Below are 16748 nucleotides of genomic sequence, written 5' to 3' on the forward strand. Positions count from 1 at the left end.
TTTTCTATCTTCTTTTCTATATTTCGGTGCTTTAAATTGAAAAAAGTAATCTTGATTTTATTTCAATATGGTCTCGATAATTTTCAATGAACCTTTTTCTTATTTTAGTATTAAAATGTCGAAACAATTTGAAGTTTCTACCAATGGCTGTGATTGGTCGTCCGTTATTGCGTCTTCCCATTTAGACCAATCAGATTCATCGTTGGAGGGCGAGGTGGGTGGAGTATGGTGGAGAGCATCATTGCTCTTCGAAGCTTTGTCCGTTTAGCACGTGTCTGAAACAGGTAAGATTAAATTATCTTCAAATATTAAATTAAATTGTTTTTCGGGTGTTAGAAGTACAAAAAATAAAACGAAAAGTCGAAGAAAGGTCTAGAATCTTGATTTTTGGCATTAATTCCGCGTTTTCTTCAATAATACGTGAGTTGAAAATTTTTGCTCTTGCTGCGAGTACAAAATGAGGTTGGAATAGCAGAATCTCAATCACTTTCCCTTTTATATCGTTTATTTCTTGAATATTATTACATTTTTCATGTTTTTAATACATTTTGCCCATAATTTGTTATTATAAATTGTAATGACCAATTTCGTCGTTTTTGACTAAGTATTCTGCCGATATAAATACGAATTAAAATAATATTTTCTTCATTTATTCTGCTTTTATGGCGATGATTTATTAAAAATCACTAATATCTTAAGTTTTTTCCTACATTCTTTCCTATATGTTGGTGTTTTGGGTTGAAAAAAATAATCGAGATTTTATTTCAATATGGCGTTGATAATTTTTAACGAACCTTTCCCTTATTTTACTGTTAAAGCTTCGAAGCAATATGAAATTTCTATCAATGGCTGTGATTGGTCATCCATTATGGCGTCCTTTCTTTTCGACCAATCAGATTCGTCGGTTACAGGTTGAAGTGTGCAGAGTGTGGCGCAATGCATCATTGCTCTTCGAAGCTTCGTCCGTTTTGCACGCGTCTGGAACAGGTAAGATTAAATTATCTTCAAATATTAAATTAAATTGCTGATCGGGTGTTAGAAGTACAAAAAATAAAATGAAAAGTCGAAGAAAGGTCTAGATTCTTGATTTTTGGCATTAATTCCGCGTTTTCTTCAATAATACGTGTGTTGAAAATGTTTGCTCTTGCCGCGAATATACAATGAGGTTAGAATAGCAGAATCTCAATTACTTTCGCTTTTATATCGTTTATTTCTTAAACATTATTCAATGTTTTTAGTACTGTTTCCTACAATTTACTGTTTTATTAATAATGTACTTCTTTGAGCATCGTAATATTATGAGATTTGTTCGTCTACCTGCTTCGATTTCGGCCGGTACCGAATAATACCGAATATTACCGAGCGGTGCCGACTGCTCTTCGTCGGGAAGGAAGGTCGTGTCATTTCTTTCGCGAACGTCGAAGTGATAAGACGTGCTGAATTCGTCCTTCCTTGTGTGCCGGTAGTAGTACATAATAGGTACGCGTAGTTCATCTGTTCGAATATTTTACATAAATTACAAAGTTCGATCATTTGTGAATCAAAATTTTATTGCTGTTGGTTAAGTCTTATTCACATAAATTTGTATTTTTCATTTGTTACAGATATTTTCTTGATATTGAAATGGCGCCATGCAATACAACGCCATCACACTTAATATTGGTTTGATACACAATTTCATAAAGAATTGGTAACGTTTTGATTTGTTGCAATCAATTAGTAATATTTATTATTACTTTTTTTTTATTGATTGTTAATTGATTTTTATTAGTTGTTAATTGTAAGCATCTTTGATAATTATTGGTACTAAGGTCAAGGAAGAAAAGATTTGAGAAATTTTATTTTCTTTGATCAATTAATAGAAATAGAATAATTAATTTTTCATTCTATTGAATAATTTTAACTAGTAGTTTCATGCAGCTGTTGTAAATTAGAACAAAATTGAAACAGTTTGTATTCCACTGCAGATAATTGCTTCCCTTCTGCAATTATTTAATTATAATTTGATTATTTTAAACAATCTATTTTTGTTAAATCGTAGTAATTATATTATAATATCCAGTTTTCGATGCAAGTTTAAATTAAAATAGAATCACATTTTTAAATCACATACTGTTTAAGCATGATTAATTATTGGATTTTGCTTATTGAAAAGAATTAGATAATTTATAAATTACTACGTAATAGAATTTCCAACAATTTTTAATATGCTTACAGTCTTAACAACAAAAATCCACTGCTTTAATAAAATAGTTTATTATATGTATTTAACAATGATTTTTTATCCTTGTAATATTCATTGGAATAATTATCAACAATTATTTAATACATTTCGTTATTACGATGTTATCTAGGATCCATATTCAACTCAAATAATATTCGTGTTCGTTGAAAATATTTCACGAACACTGATATTTCCATTTACACATAACAGTATTTCTTTAACGAATGCTTAATAGGAAGAATGTTTTCTTTTTTTTGTATATTTCCACCCAGCCCATCCCTGCTCACTAAGCTTTTCTTCCAGGAATTGTTGTGGCCGCGCGCAAAGCGGTCGGTAGAGTCAGTGTTTGCACGTACTTACAATGTTTTGATTTTGACAAGGGTGAACTGGCCCTGAATAGAGTTGCGTTTGTTCAATTAGGAATCACGCGAAAGTAGAGTCAGTGTTTGCTGCGTATAATAAAATATTTTCTAGAGCATCGCGGCTCTGATTTTTCTTTTTCCATCGTGAAAGTAGAGTCTTAACAATTGTTCGCCGTAAATTATTCACGGTCGCGTTACTATTTTTATTTTTAATTTTTTTTTAATTGCTCGATATATTCGGGATTAGAGTCAAAGCACCACTGAAGAGGAGTTTTGGGCGTTGCTCCATAAGGAAAGAGTGTAAGTATCTTATTACTTTATTTAATTAATTTTAATTGAAATACAATAATTTACAATTTCAATACTTGATAATTGAGAGTTCTTAATTGCTATTGCTAATATTTTATAAAATTCAATTTCATATATAATTTTATTAGAATAAAAATTGATAATTTGCAAAATTAACCGTAATTCTTTTTTGTTTTGTTACAGATGAATTTTTTGATTGCCGAGTTCCTGGATATCCTGATGATGGCTTTCTTCACGACTTCCGTCTTGGTACGTCACTTAATTGCTTTTTATTAAAATAGAATAATTTACAATTTCAACACTTGATAATTGAGATTTCTTTTTAATTGCTAATATTTTATAAAATTCAATTTTATATATAATTTTATTAGAATAAAAATTGATCATTTTCAAAATTAACCGTAATTCTTCTTTTTTTGTTACAGATGAATTTCTTCACGACTTCAGTCCTACAAGGCAGCCTCCTACCTGGTGTTGTCCATCCTCCTACTTGACTGTCGGAAGAAGAGTATATCTGCGAACGGTGAGTCGCATGTTTTATGGTTCCTCTGGTGCCCAATCATGTCGTAGGACGAATGGTCCGAATCGACACGGGCTACTAGTTGTATACGTGCTTGGCAAGCATAGTGACCATGGGTATGATTATACATACCCATGAGTAGTAACATTTTTATTGTTTCATTTCATTTAGTTAGGCTAGGTCTTCTTGTACTCCGCGTCTTAATATCATTTCAATTCCACATATTCCAATTGATATTTTTGAAATATATGAATGCTCTTAAATGTTCTTAAAAGTTCTTAAATGTGGAATATGAAATATTTTAATACCGAAACAATTTTATTTAGTTTGTCTGTAATATAGAAGTCAAATACTATCTGACTTAATTATTGCGATGGTTCAAAGCAATATAATATTAATAGTATTATGTAATCTGTATACTGGATATACATATTAATGATACTGTTACATTGATTTAATTACATTTTGTACACTATAAATTCAAATATGATTTGAGAATTTTTTAAAATTTCATTCATTCAATAACGAAGTTTAACTTATTTACACGTTCATGAAAAAATGAACAATTTATGTGCAAGAAGACAATTCGTGACGGGTAGACTTCCAAGTCAGAGTGATCTATTTCAACACATTTTGCGTATCCTTGAAAAGTTACTCTGAGGAGGGAGTCGCCCGAGGATGTTTTAATTTTTTATTAATTTTTACAATATATTCTTTTTTCATTGTAAAGAATTTTTAATTAGTCATTTTGCTTTTAATAAAATATCAAATTCAATTTTGACATTAAATTCCTTTTTATTAGAGTTTTGCCTTTATTAAATTAGTGTTGCGAGAAATTTTCGACGCGAGAGTAAATATGACGATGCACTGACTAGTATTCGGTGGGAATCCTTTTGGTTTTTAAACTCAATCCTATGTATTATTTAATTAATCAAATTAGTTATAAGGATTCCGCGGCATAAGACCGTGAACACCATCTCTGGGAGATATACCTATGCATTACTAGGCCTTTGCAGGTGCAGCTTTAGAATACGGAACATATGAAATATGTTACCATATTCTAAACTGTAGTCCTTTTGTCTATACTATGGGCGTCCGTCAATCTGACACCGTTGGATGCAACGTGTTGGACGGGCGGGTAGCGCTCTTAGCGAAGGGGTGCACTCTGTCCTGGCGTTACGACGTCCAGGCGGGGTGGGTGGTATGTAGCGTCTGGCGTAAGTCTAGGGGGCGTGAGACCCTTCGTTGCCAGCTGATATTAGCAGTGCACCATGTTTGCGTCATAGTTGCTCAATGTTACTTTTCTGTATTTGTTCTTAAAGCTTTATATTTACAAAGTCGAGTCACTTTTATTAAAATAGTGAAATATTAGCCCGTTAGATGTTTATGTACTAATCATATTTGTAGATCAGGATTTTCAGGTTTAACCCTTTCCGTGTTTATTGCCAAAGCCCATTCACGTGCCCAGGTGCTACTTGGATGGGTAGAGGCAATGGGCACGATGACCTAGTTCATAAGAATAATAATTAATAAGCGGCTGGCATTGTGTTAGTATATAGTGCACGACGTAATTTCCACATATGGTGTGTGTGTTTTTAGGCTGTGGGATTGCGTCGGTTTAATAACTTTTTCATATAACTTTTAATTTGAAATAATATTTTATTCAACAAGATGTACAATGAACGTACAAACCAAATAATATTATTACCATTACTATTACTATTATATAGTGCCATTACTATTACCATGATTATTACCATTATTATGAAATATTCTATATCAAAGTAGTTAATTAAATTTTGTAATTATCATTATACGCAATGATTGCTAGCCTTGCCAGACGATTTCAGTGAAAAATGGTACGTACCGTAGAGTGTGATGTGAGATGAAACTCGGGTGACGGAGGCGTCCCGGGACGTTCTCCCTAGTTTAGGCTTGCGCCCGGGTGGAGTGTATGGGGGTCGTGGAATGAATTTTTGTGAGAATGTGATTTTGCCTTTTTTAAATATAGGGTTAGGTAGGTAGGTAGTATACCTTCTGGTGTGTGTGATAGATTGTAAGTAGGTAGGGCCAGGACAGGTTGTCACAGTCTCTTGGTCGGGTAGGCGCGATTTCGCGTGATCAACCTGTACCTGGAATATATTTGAAGAATTGACGATCCAATCGATACGAACGGAGTATGCCGTTCGCCTTCGATTCTATCTGTACAATTTTTCAAATTTTTGGCGACTTTATAAGTCGTCATACGCGATCGCGATGGCACGAAACGCACAAGTTCTGCTCGAGCACGGCACGTGTGCACGAACAACGACTTAAATAAAGTCCTTTTTCGTCCACGTGTCAATTAGAGTTTCGCGATTTTCCTTTTTTGTTGATTGTTTTTTTTTGTTTTGCGAATTTGCAAGTCTCGAGCTTTAGATATAAGTTTCAGGTGGGTGGACCGCCCGAAGAAAGAAGTGGCTATATGCCGAAGCGCCCCGACAAACTGTCTTTCAAGAGGGGAACTACTAATGATTTTGCATCCTTTTGCAAAAAAGGATGGGAAATCATTATCGTTACTACTTTGTCACTGTGCTTGCCTGTAGTTGTAGTTTTGTAATTTCAGGACAAGAGGGGGCCCGTGACCCCCATGATTTTGGGCAAATCGCGTTTTTAATTTAGTGTTGCGAATATTGACCACGGTTCAATTTAGTGTTACGAATGAATATCGATCGCGGTTCAATTTAATGTTGCGTATGCATGATTATCGCGATTTCCATTTAGTGTTGCAAACTTTAAATATCGCGTTTCTTTCTTGCATTGCTTTAAAAAGGAATTTAACTTTTCAATGTTGATTGCTTTAAGATTTTTCAGAGTTTTGCTTATTAATGTTCATTGCTTTAGTGTTGCGAGTAAAAGATTCACGGTTTGAGAATCCCCCTTTTTTGCATTTTAATTGCATGTCGCTTAAAGATAGCGTTGCGAATGACATTAGCGCGATTGTTTCCCAGTGTTGCGACTTATAAATACGCGATTGCTTTGCATTAGTTTATAGAGTTCCCCGCTAATTAGTGTTGCGGTAATGAATATTCGTGTTTTGTATTAGAGTTGCGATATATGATGAAATGCCCAAAAACGATTCAGTGGAGTTGCCATGGTCCATAAGGCAGCTATGGACCAGCTGCCATGATACAGCCTTGGATTGGCTGTACCCCTTTTTTAGATTAGTGTTGCGTCTTACAAAATTCGGTAGATTTGAGTAGTGTTGCGTTACAGTTCGCGTTTTCTCTTTTTTTCTTTTTTTCAGCTTAGTGTTGCGTATAATGGAGCAGCCTTCACGCGTATGCTTTTGTACATATTATATAATTAATGAAATTAGTGTTGCGAGTGAAAAATTCACGGTTTGAGAATCCCCTTTTTCTGCATTTTAATTGCATGCCTGTTAAAGATAGCGTTGCGAATGACATTAGCGCGATTGTTTCCCAGTGTTGCGACTTATAAATACGTGATTGCTTTGCATTAGTTTATAGAGTTCCCTACTAATTAGTGTTGCGGTAATGAATATTCGCGTTTTGCATTAGAAATGCCCAAAAACGATGCAGTGGAGTTGCCATGGTCCATAAGGCAGCTATGGACCAGCTGCCGTGGTACAGCCTTGGATTGGCTGTACCCCTTTTTTAGATTAGTGTTGCGTCTTACAAAATTCGGTAGATTTGAGTAGTGTTGCGTTACAGTTCGCGTTTTTTCTTTTTTTCTTTTTTTCAGCTTAGCGTTGCGCATAATGGAGCAGCCTTCACGCGTACACTTTTGTACATATTATATAATTAATGAAATTAGTGTTGCGAATGAATTCGCGATTGTTATTAAATTTTTTACTTTTTTGCATTTATTAAATTAGTGGAAGTAACTATGACTCACATTCGGTGGGAATCCATTGCTAGTCAAGGATTCCGCGGCCTAAGACCGTGAACACCATCTCTGGGAGATATACCCATGCATTACTAGGCCTTTCAAGGCGCAGCTTTAGAATACGGAACATATGAAAATATGTTACCATATTCTAAACTGTAGTCCTTTTGTCTATACTATGGGCGTCCGTCAATCTGACACCGTTGGATGCAACGTGTTGGACGGGCGGGTAGCGCTCTTAGCGAAGGGGTGCACTCTGTCCTGGCGTTACGACGTCCAGGCGGGGTGGGTGGTATGTAGCGTCTGGCGTAAGTCTAGGGGGCGTGAGACCCTTCGTTGCCAGCCGATGTTTTGTCATAGTTCAGAATGTTTGCAATTTTGAAATTAGTGTTGCGTGTGATTTCGGTTTGTTTTATAGGGTTTGCTTAGGGATTGCTCTTAAGGGCAGTCAAACTTTTCTTTTCAGGTTCCCCTGTACCCTCCCTCCCACTGCCACACCCCCATTCTTTTTTCTTCCCATTTTTTAATTTTGAAAATTTTAAGCATTCGTTTGTTGGAAATACTGTTAAATAATATATGAATTTAATGTTTTCAGAATATTATTAAATACGATAAAATTTTAAATAGAACTTTATTCAAAGTTTTATTTAAAATGAAAGTTGATTTTATTTTGTGATGATTGGTGATAAATTATTTCAAAGAATATTTGTTCATTCGAGATAGCTTATTAAATTTTAATTCTACTTTATTTAAACAAAAGTAGTGGATAATTGTTGTTCGAGTTGTTTAGTTTTAATTTTTGATCGCGATGTTTTGTTTCAAACTTACGGAGAAGCTAATTAAATTACTTTTATAAATTTTCAAATTCTTTTCCTCATAAGCAAAGTCCACTCGTGATTTTCTTTCCAGTTTTTCCATTTACAATAAATTTGCATTGAAAGGTGTATTGAATAATATAATGCAATAAAATCGAGTAGAGTCGTGGTTGTACGTACTATATATTGCAGTAAAAGGCACTTGTTTCAATTAAAATATTGTGTACTATTTGTTGCGAAATGAACGAATATTAAATACAATAAAATGAAATAATTAATGATCTTAACTCAAATCATTTTATTCAAATATATATTTTTCTAAATCTTTTTCTCTTTATTTTGGTACTAAAATTTGCTTTTAATTCATATTTTGTATCAAATTGATTTTGAGTTATTAACAACCACTCTGACTTTTGTAAAATTTTATTGCTAATAATGTATCTTCTTTTCAGCTATTAATTTTTTTTTGTCTTTATTTGGATTCAATTAATCAGTTTCTGTTACAGAGAAATATCTTTATAGGAAGTATGAAGTTAAGGTATTCAGTTAACTAAAATGATGTAAAAATGATTTAAAATTGTGTCTACTCCTTTATAGTTTATTTTCGAAAATATTCTGGTAAGAATCATCGAACCAACAAATTTATTACAGGTATTTGCTTAAATCCCTATAGATTTTTATATAGGCAGGTTGTAAGTCTATGGTTAAGGATATATAAATTTTTCTTAAAATTTATGTTTAATCTTTTTTAGTTTGTTTCAGGAAGTATTTTGGTAAAAACTTCAAAGTCAACAAATTCATTATATGTATTCATTTATATTCTTTCAGATTTTTATATAGACAAATTGTAATTTTATAGATAAGTAGGACAATTATCTAATTTTATGACCGTAAATTGATAAAATGTATATAATAAGTAACTTTAAACACAGCAGTGATTAATTAGGCTTAAATTTTATGTTTAAGTTAATTTTTAAGATAATTACGAGCGCTCGTATAAACAGATATCTTTATAAGAATGTATAGTATTTATAAGTAGATAGGACAAATATGCAATTGCATATTATCAATTACAGATCTGTAATCAAAATGAGAAAATGTTGAGGTTGAATTAAAAAATAAAAATGTAAGTAAATAAGTAGATAGGCAGGTAGTGAGTAGAAATAATGCTCCTTTTGTTGTTCGTTTGCAAAACAGTTAACAACGTTTCGCAAATGTTCATCAAGAGGATGATGTTATTGAATAAAAATAAAAATTTGCATAAATGGAGGGTGGATGGGATGAGGTAGGGCGGGTCTCCACCCGCAGCAACCTCCCCGTGGTGAGACCTGGGCAATCGTTATTATTTGATGACTAATTAATTACTGTATCATTATTTCTATGGTACATTTATTAATTATGCAGCAAATAATACGAGCGAATTGGCTGCGAAATTTATGCTTTTTTTTCTATTTAATTTCTGTTATATTTTTTTCAGGAACTATGCCTTTGAGATTTTGAAGTGTATCACGTTGCAAATACAATTTTACGGAAAGAAAATTAATAATAATGAATGAATGGTTAGTATTGATTAATTATGTACTTACATATACATATAATGCCATAGAATATGACACTGTTGTACCAAAAACCATGTCGTGTTTGGTATCATTTTAATCAGGAGATTTTCACAAAATGTTTGGTAAAAATTTCATAAAAAATGAACCAAAAATAAAAAAGTTTTAATCTTAAATTTTGACGCGGTATAGCATGCTACTATCATTGAGGTGGCGCTTAAATCAGTTTCTGTTTTCGATCAAACGTGGGCTGTTTTACCGACACGGAATTCGGAATTCGGAGTTCGGCCTCGACACTTGCATTACCTTAATCATAGATACTTTTATTATCAGTATTACAGATGTGTACCTCTACTATGTACAATAAATTCACACGTTGCCACAGATTTACAATGATACTCGGAACTTTGAAGCGTTTAAGCTAACTTAATTTAGGCAAGGAGACACAACTGATCTTTCCTCCGACAGTTCACAAGTTTCCAAAACTATTCCTCGCACTATCCATTATCGAATGGAAAGAATCACTGTTGTCGCGACGTCTTCTTCCGTTTCAAAATCCTCGATGTCCTTGCTGGTGGTTTGTTAGAGATAACTTCCACGGTATCCGATTCCTTCGTCGATTGCTCCATATCGCTTTCCTCCTCTTCCACTTCCTTGCCGATCGCCTCGTTCAATTCGTAAAACTTCTCAGATTCCTCGCACGGTATAGAATTCTCCGTTCTCATGCAAACGAACGTAGCCTAACAAAATGATATTGCGTAGTTAGAAATGAAATAGATAGGAAATAGACAGGTATCGCACCTGATTGAACACAGTTTCCGCTGGGCAAATGAAGCTCCATCTGGTCGCGCTTCTAGCTTGCGGCATGCAAACGTGGAAAATTTGGCAATCGTTATCCATATCGGCATAGTAACCGTAAATCCTACCCTGACAAGAAAAATTGTCCACGATGTTCTCCCGAATCATCGTCGCGTTAGCCGGAAGTTCTAAGCCGCCGGTCTTGTTCTGTATGTCAAAGAAAATCGATAAGTATCAAGAAACAGATGTAATGAAAATACAAAGACGGGACAAACCTTGAACTCTGGAACAGGCCTTCTGCTTAATTTAGGTTGTTGTGGAAAAGTCCAAACGATAGCAAACACAGCGATCAAGAGGGTGATTAGATACGTTCGTCGAATCATAATTGATCGGGATCGATGTTTCGTTGCGAACGATCGGCTAGAACTGTGGATAAAGGTTGTATCGAGTTTTGTCGTCGAGGATCCTGTAAAGACTGATGATTCGATCCGTAGAAGGGTGTTATATAGTGACCTGTGCGTAAGGATCTTGAATATTGTATGAATGGCCGATTCTTGGTAGCCAGAAATTAGTAAGTTCGTCACGTTTGGTCTGCCAATGACCATCCAGACGTCCACATCATCCTCGAAGGCCCGATGCAAATTTGTCCGCTGATGAGCCGCGCGATACGCTCCCCCGTGCTACCACCATGAATTATTTCGCCCAGCTTCATCGCGTAATATTTATCGTTCGATCATTCGAGGATGCTCGTTCGTATCGTCGAGCATCGAAAACTTCCTGCAAGATAGTTTCATTCATTCATTCATTTTTCCGTCCGAGTTGAACAAAGAGACATTAATATGCCCTTAAGAGTTCGAGGAGGGTGCACGGTTCTACGCGTCAAAGAAAAGATATCCCTGAAAAGAATCGAAATTTTCTATGAATATCACGAAGGACGGATGGAAATTTCGTTGGAATGAAAATAAGTCTTCTTTCGCTAAGGATCGAGATTCAGTTTCGTCAGCTGATTAAGAAAAGTTCGACGTAGCCTCGCGTCGACGACGAAATTCTATAAATGAACGGCGGAAGGATGTTTAAGCGTATCTTCTCACGAATTTCGATGATTCCGATGCGACACGGTGGTCCGTTTGGCCGCGGTCCAATCGGACCCATGAAAAAGAGGTTCGCAGTCGTGGTTCGTGGTCAAAATTCGAGGGCGAGGTGGAGAATCGTGACTCGTGCGTTTGGTAAAGGCCGCGATCGCCGATTCTTCGGCATGTGAATACTTAACAGGGTGGCCGGCCGGTTGTTACGAAACCCTGCACGCTTCTCTGGTCATTGACCATGAGATTCACGAAAAATATTCATCGTGACATATCCGTTCGAGACGCGCATCGATAATCTATATCCTCCGTTGCAAATTACGTAATTTAGCTACACTGATCTGATCGAAGAAATGATCGGCAGAAATTCCGTGGATCTATCGTGGATTTATTTAAAACTGTCATTCGAGAAATCCTCGATTCGATGGGAAAAGATAAATAACAGGGTGCTTATCGTTCGATCACACTGGCGACAAAAAGGTAAACGAACAGGTCCAAAGTATCGAGACTCTTTGATAATTCCGACCACATTTTCTTCCGAGCAATCGCGAGGAATACAAAGGAAACGATGCTTCAGGCTCCGCGGAGAAAGAGGCTGAAACTTTCCCGGTACACCTGGCGAACACGGTGGGGTTTCTTATTCACCGTCGATAAATCGACGATCTACGATTCCTCTCGAACGATCTGATATCGAGTTCCGTTCGAATTGAAATTCTCGACGTGGTTCGAGGCGGTAATGTTTTCACGCGATGGATTATTATCAAAATAATTTATTGCTTGCACGTTTCTTACAGGTGTTGTTAACAAATAACTTAACAATGTTTGGCAGGTAAAGAGAATACGTACGAGAACAGGTACGCAAAATGGACTTTGGTTACGAGAAGAGGGATCCCGCTGGAACGCTTTGCGAGTCGAGGATAAGAAGGGGTGTAAAACATTCTTTTTTAAACGCTCACGATAGCGCAACAATCGTGGTAAATAAATAACAATAAATAATTTAACATAAATATATAAATTACAGAAGATCGGCGATTAACTAGAGACCTGAGCATGAAGAAATTAATCGCAGCTAGATTCTTCTACTTTGCTACGATTTTGTCATGATCGACACGAGGAATCATCCGTTAGCTCGATCCTGGATCAGTTTTGCTTGGTATAGGCAGAATAAGCGAGATCTTGAGGAGAGTCGTTCGTTGATCGTCCCCAGTAACTGTGCTCTTGATCGTCGTGATCGTAATGATGCTGGTGTTGAGCGTGTTCGTAATAAATGACCTTAGGTGGATGTAACTTTTTCAGGTCCAACCAAAACTTGACGGCGTTGATGACCAAGCTGATGATGCCGATGGCGAAGACTTTCACTTGGAAGTGTGTGGAGATCAACTGAAGCAGCAGGCTCAGCTTTGCCTTGAACAGCATGGCTAAGCCCAACAATTTTTGCAAGTGCTTCTTCTTCTTTCTCATTTTTTTCCCACGTCCTTCCTCTGTAATTAAAATTTTATAAGAGATTTAGCAGTACATTTACTTGTTACTTACTTTAATTCTACAATGATGTGTATACAGTGGGTTGCAAAAGTATTCGCACACCGTTTAAGCCAGAATATCTCATTTAAAATTGGACCAAATGACTTGAGGTTTCTAGAGAAGCTATACAAATTAATTTACTAAGATATGTGCTTTTGTCGTGAAGGGTAATTTGGTCATTTGGTCCAATTTTAAATGAGATATTCTGTTTTAAACGGTGTGCGAACACTGTATACATGTGCGTCACTCGCAATGAAAGGATTAACGTTCCCGTCAAGGTAATGAACCTGACACTGCAAGAATCATTAGATACTAGCCGGTAACACGGTTACTTATTCAATGGACAATTCTAAAACCGATGGCACTGATTTTTCTTCTCTTCCTCGTTGCTCGTCTCGCAGATATATTAATGAGCGAATCGATACAGAAACTAGGGAAATTGACGCGATTCTTAACGCAAAGTTACTATCTTCGGTCGATTCAATGACCGTGATCTCAGAAGGTCCAAAAAGTGATTAGTTCTTTTTTTAACAAGATTTGTATTAAGACGGTGACATTCAGGAATGGGAACAATGTTATGGCATTTTATAGCAAGATTTTCTTGAATGGCCTTAGTGCCTGTCAAATTATTCAATTTTCTAGTAGAGGAGAAGACATGCTCGAAAAGATAACAAAGGTAACGAGCGTAGAACCGTTATAGCAAATTTACCCAAGTTGCAACATTAAATGGCGTGCAAACTGAGAAATCGGTGACATATCGGATAGCGTATTACAAACGATCATCGTTGACCTAAAGACACGTATTCGTTTGGTTGTGTAACGTCTTCTAACTTTTCCGTGCTAATTGTACTGTTTTAAACAAATATTAAAGAATCACTCTCTTGACATGTTGGAGAATCCTATTGACAACAAACCATTCATTCATAAAAATGAAACGAAATAATCGTGAAGCGTTGTGTAGCACCATTTACGTCGTCTAAATAAAATATGACGAAAGTGAAAATAGTAGACAAAAGATCAAGATAATTTTGAGCGAGATTGAAGAAGGTAGTCGAGTTTAAGGTCAGTAAAAGTTAACCGACTTTTTTGAACAGGCACGAAGGAAAGTTCACGGTTGATTTTATCATGCGCTCCACGTGCTAATGAATCAATTAAATATTCTAGTTGTAGTGGTTCCATTCGTTTCGTCTTTTTCTTCATTTATAATTATTTTCGATAGATTTATACTCCAAGTTTCGATGGTAGTCCTCACTGTGTACGAAACACGCAAACCTCCATTAATACTTGTTGCAATTTTAACCCCTTCGTTGCGTACACCAACGGAAACACCTCAGGATTGGATTAAAGAATTTCCCATTTCTTCTCACCTTGTTCACCATCATTCTCCACATCTTCTTCAACTTCTTCCGCGTCTTCTGGGTTCTGGATATCGTCGATGACTTCCGCCACGAAATTACCAGCTTGCTCGATCACAGCACTCATTGGCACCTCGCTCTTCTTTCCGGTCACTTGTACCTCGATCTGATCGATGTCTCTGGCCAGTCTCGCCCTCATACATCCTATCGTATTATCCTCCAGCACGCAGTTCAAAAAACTACCCTCCTCTTCCTTGTTTTCGATCGCTTCACCCTGAGCGTAGAGGGCAATACCCATAAGCAAGACGAACACTGGTATCCTCATGATTTCGATAGGTTCACACGGTTTGCGGTCGGTGAAAAATCTCGGAAAGGCACTGTCACCACGCGAAATCACCGGACAGGTGGTATACTTTCTGACCTTAACCCTCCCGCGGTTTTTCTTCCGATTGCTCGCCGACCTTAGGCTTTTTATATCCTTGGACCTCGTGTCACGGGCGCATAGTGGTCGTGAAAGGTGTGTGTTCGAACATATACGACAGTGTAACCCCTTCCTTCTGGGACTTGCGCCAATCAAGTTGGTCCTGTTTCAGGTGAGACCAGACTGGCATCCCCCCACTGCGGTGCTTTTCGTGGGCACATGTCGTTGAAACCGAGCTACGACTGGCTCTCCTTAAGGAATTCTGGCCACTTCGTGGGGTCGAGACACTGCCGTGAATCGAAAAGAATCTTACGATTTTTCGAAGAATATTCATAGGGAAGAGAAAGAGGAAGAGAGCTGGACCACCCAAAATATTTCTAGTCGTCGCGATCTGTGGTACTTTCGTTAATGAATTATTTCTTTTTTTTTTCTTCGGTATTAGTAGAATTTTATTTTTAACCCTGGCTCGACGGTTCCTGTAAATTAACCGGGTTTGCCAGTTGCATTCCCGCAAAACCGGTACACGCTCGAAATCCGTGTTCTGTTCGAAATGAATTTTTTATAGCGCGTCAGCGATCTTTTCTGGTTGCTGAAAAGCGTCGTGGATTTAGGATTGTCAACCTTGTTAGCTTGGCACGCGTGTGAGTCACGTACGTGGACCGACGCGACCACAGAAATTCCGCTTGGAACTATACCGGGATGTTAATTCAACCTAATTTCCACCAATCTTTATCGCTATTTAAAGTGAAATCGTTGCTTTCGAAAAGATGTCGCGCTAACAAAAAATAAATTGCATTTTATTTATCCGTTTTTTATTACTTCTTCAGTGGCTTTTGATTGTTACGAAACAGAGTATTTATTGATAGGTCTTGGTGAACGTTTGAACAATCTTCAGCTCGGTTAGATTACCATAATAGAAACGTTTCACGTGTCGGACGCATAATGTCGCGTGTTCGTAGCGTAACAGAGAGCTGCTGTCACAACATCTCATGAATTATTATTCGGAAGATTTATCATGAACTTTACCTTTAACACAGTCGCGCGGCTTTGTGTCAGCTTAATCAATTACTTCTTTTTTTCCCTCGGTTAATTGACTTGTATCATTTCTCGAGGGTATAATTGATATTAAATTTCATTTAGACGACTTAAACTTTCTCGAGTATCGCAGCGAGTTAATAATCAATTAATTAATTCTCCAGGAAGGCTTTGAATTTTCCAAGAGTTTTCGCAAAAAGGAATGTCTCGTGGCGTCGTTCGGACGGCTAATTAGAAACTCGACTATGCATTTCTGAAAACGCTAAATACTTTCACGTCGACAAGTCGAGCGAGGACGATCTATGCGTCAACTGGTCGAGAGATTAGTCCGGGTTCGGTTCCGATTTGCCACGTATACGTTGTGCATCCTGCATTTTGTAGTTTAGAAAACGGTATAGCGTTACTACAATTCGGTATGGCTAGCTGTCGATATAGGATCGATGACGATGGCATACTAAACAATACAATATACAAACGGAAGGTGGGTTTCTGGCACGTATACGCACCGCGAATATCGAGGCCTTGGAAAATAAATTCGACATTGACAGGACTTTCGGTACGTGCCCTAAACATTCGTCCATATCCGCCTATAACGATTCACAGTCAGCACGCGACGTTACGTCTGCGCCTGTCATGGAAAAAAGTAGAACTCATTTTTCTAACGTTATTCCATCTATTCGAACGTTGAACCATCCTGGGTTTCCTCGAATGGGATTCGATCTTGCCTCGTCATATCGAGATGATCGTGTTATTTATTGAAAACGATCGGTGATGTTGTATTAATTTCGATTTCGATGTATATTTAACGGTAGAGAAAAGGGAAAACCAGCGCGCCGTAGGAGTCAAAGGCTTGAGAATCTGG

At 36.8% G+C, this 16748-nt stretch overlaps 2 protein-coding genes and 2 long non-coding RNA genes across 4 annotated transcripts; 1 reads left to right on the forward strand and 3 right to left on the reverse strand.

Annotated features, from left to right (window-relative positions):
- Positions 1-15: 15 nt before the first annotated feature.
- Positions 16-1544, reverse strand: LOC117604326 (uncharacterized). Its single transcript, XR_004581414.2, has 3 exons — positions 1318-1544; positions 795-978; positions 16-275 (listed from the first exon to the last, which is right to left on the reverse strand). It is a non-coding gene; the product is annotated as an uncharacterized LOC117604326 (long non-coding RNA).
- A 728-nt stretch (positions 1545-2272) lies between these two features.
- On the forward strand, positions 2273-3630 carry LOC117604376 (uncharacterized). Its single transcript, XR_004581424.2, has 3 exons — positions 2273-2886; positions 3079-3144; positions 3321-3630. It is a non-coding gene; the product is annotated as an uncharacterized LOC117604376 (long non-coding RNA).
- Positions 3631-9063: 5433 nt separating this feature from the next.
- On the reverse strand, positions 9064-10935 carry LOC117604293 (uncharacterized). Its single transcript, XM_034324195.2, has 3 exons — positions 10748-10935; positions 10476-10679; positions 9064-10414 (listed from the first exon to the last, which is right to left on the reverse strand). The coding sequence occupies exons 1-3, from the start codon at positions 10853-10855 to the stop codon at positions 10196-10198; spliced, it is 531 nt and encodes a 176-aa protein (XP_034180086.1). The 5' UTR covers positions 10856-10935; the 3' UTR covers positions 9064-10195.
- Positions 10936-12340: 1405 nt separating this feature from the next.
- On the reverse strand, positions 12341-14980 carry LOC117604291 (uncharacterized). The gene is made up of 2 exons (XM_034324193.2): positions 14443-14980; positions 12341-13035 (listed from the first exon to the last, which is right to left on the reverse strand). The coding sequence occupies exons 1-2, from the start codon at positions 14753-14755 to the stop codon at positions 12695-12697; spliced, it is 654 nt and encodes a 217-aa protein (XP_034180084.1). The 5' UTR covers positions 14756-14980; the 3' UTR covers positions 12341-12694.
- Positions 14981-16748: the final 1768 nt, after the last annotated feature.

Source organism: Osmia lignaria, chromosome 7 (assembly GCF_051020975.1).
Source record: "Osmia lignaria lignaria isolate PbOS001 chromosome 7, iyOsmLign1, whole genome shotgun sequence".
Lineage (NCBI taxonomy): Eukaryota > Metazoa > Arthropoda > Insecta > Hymenoptera > Megachilidae > Osmia > Osmia lignaria.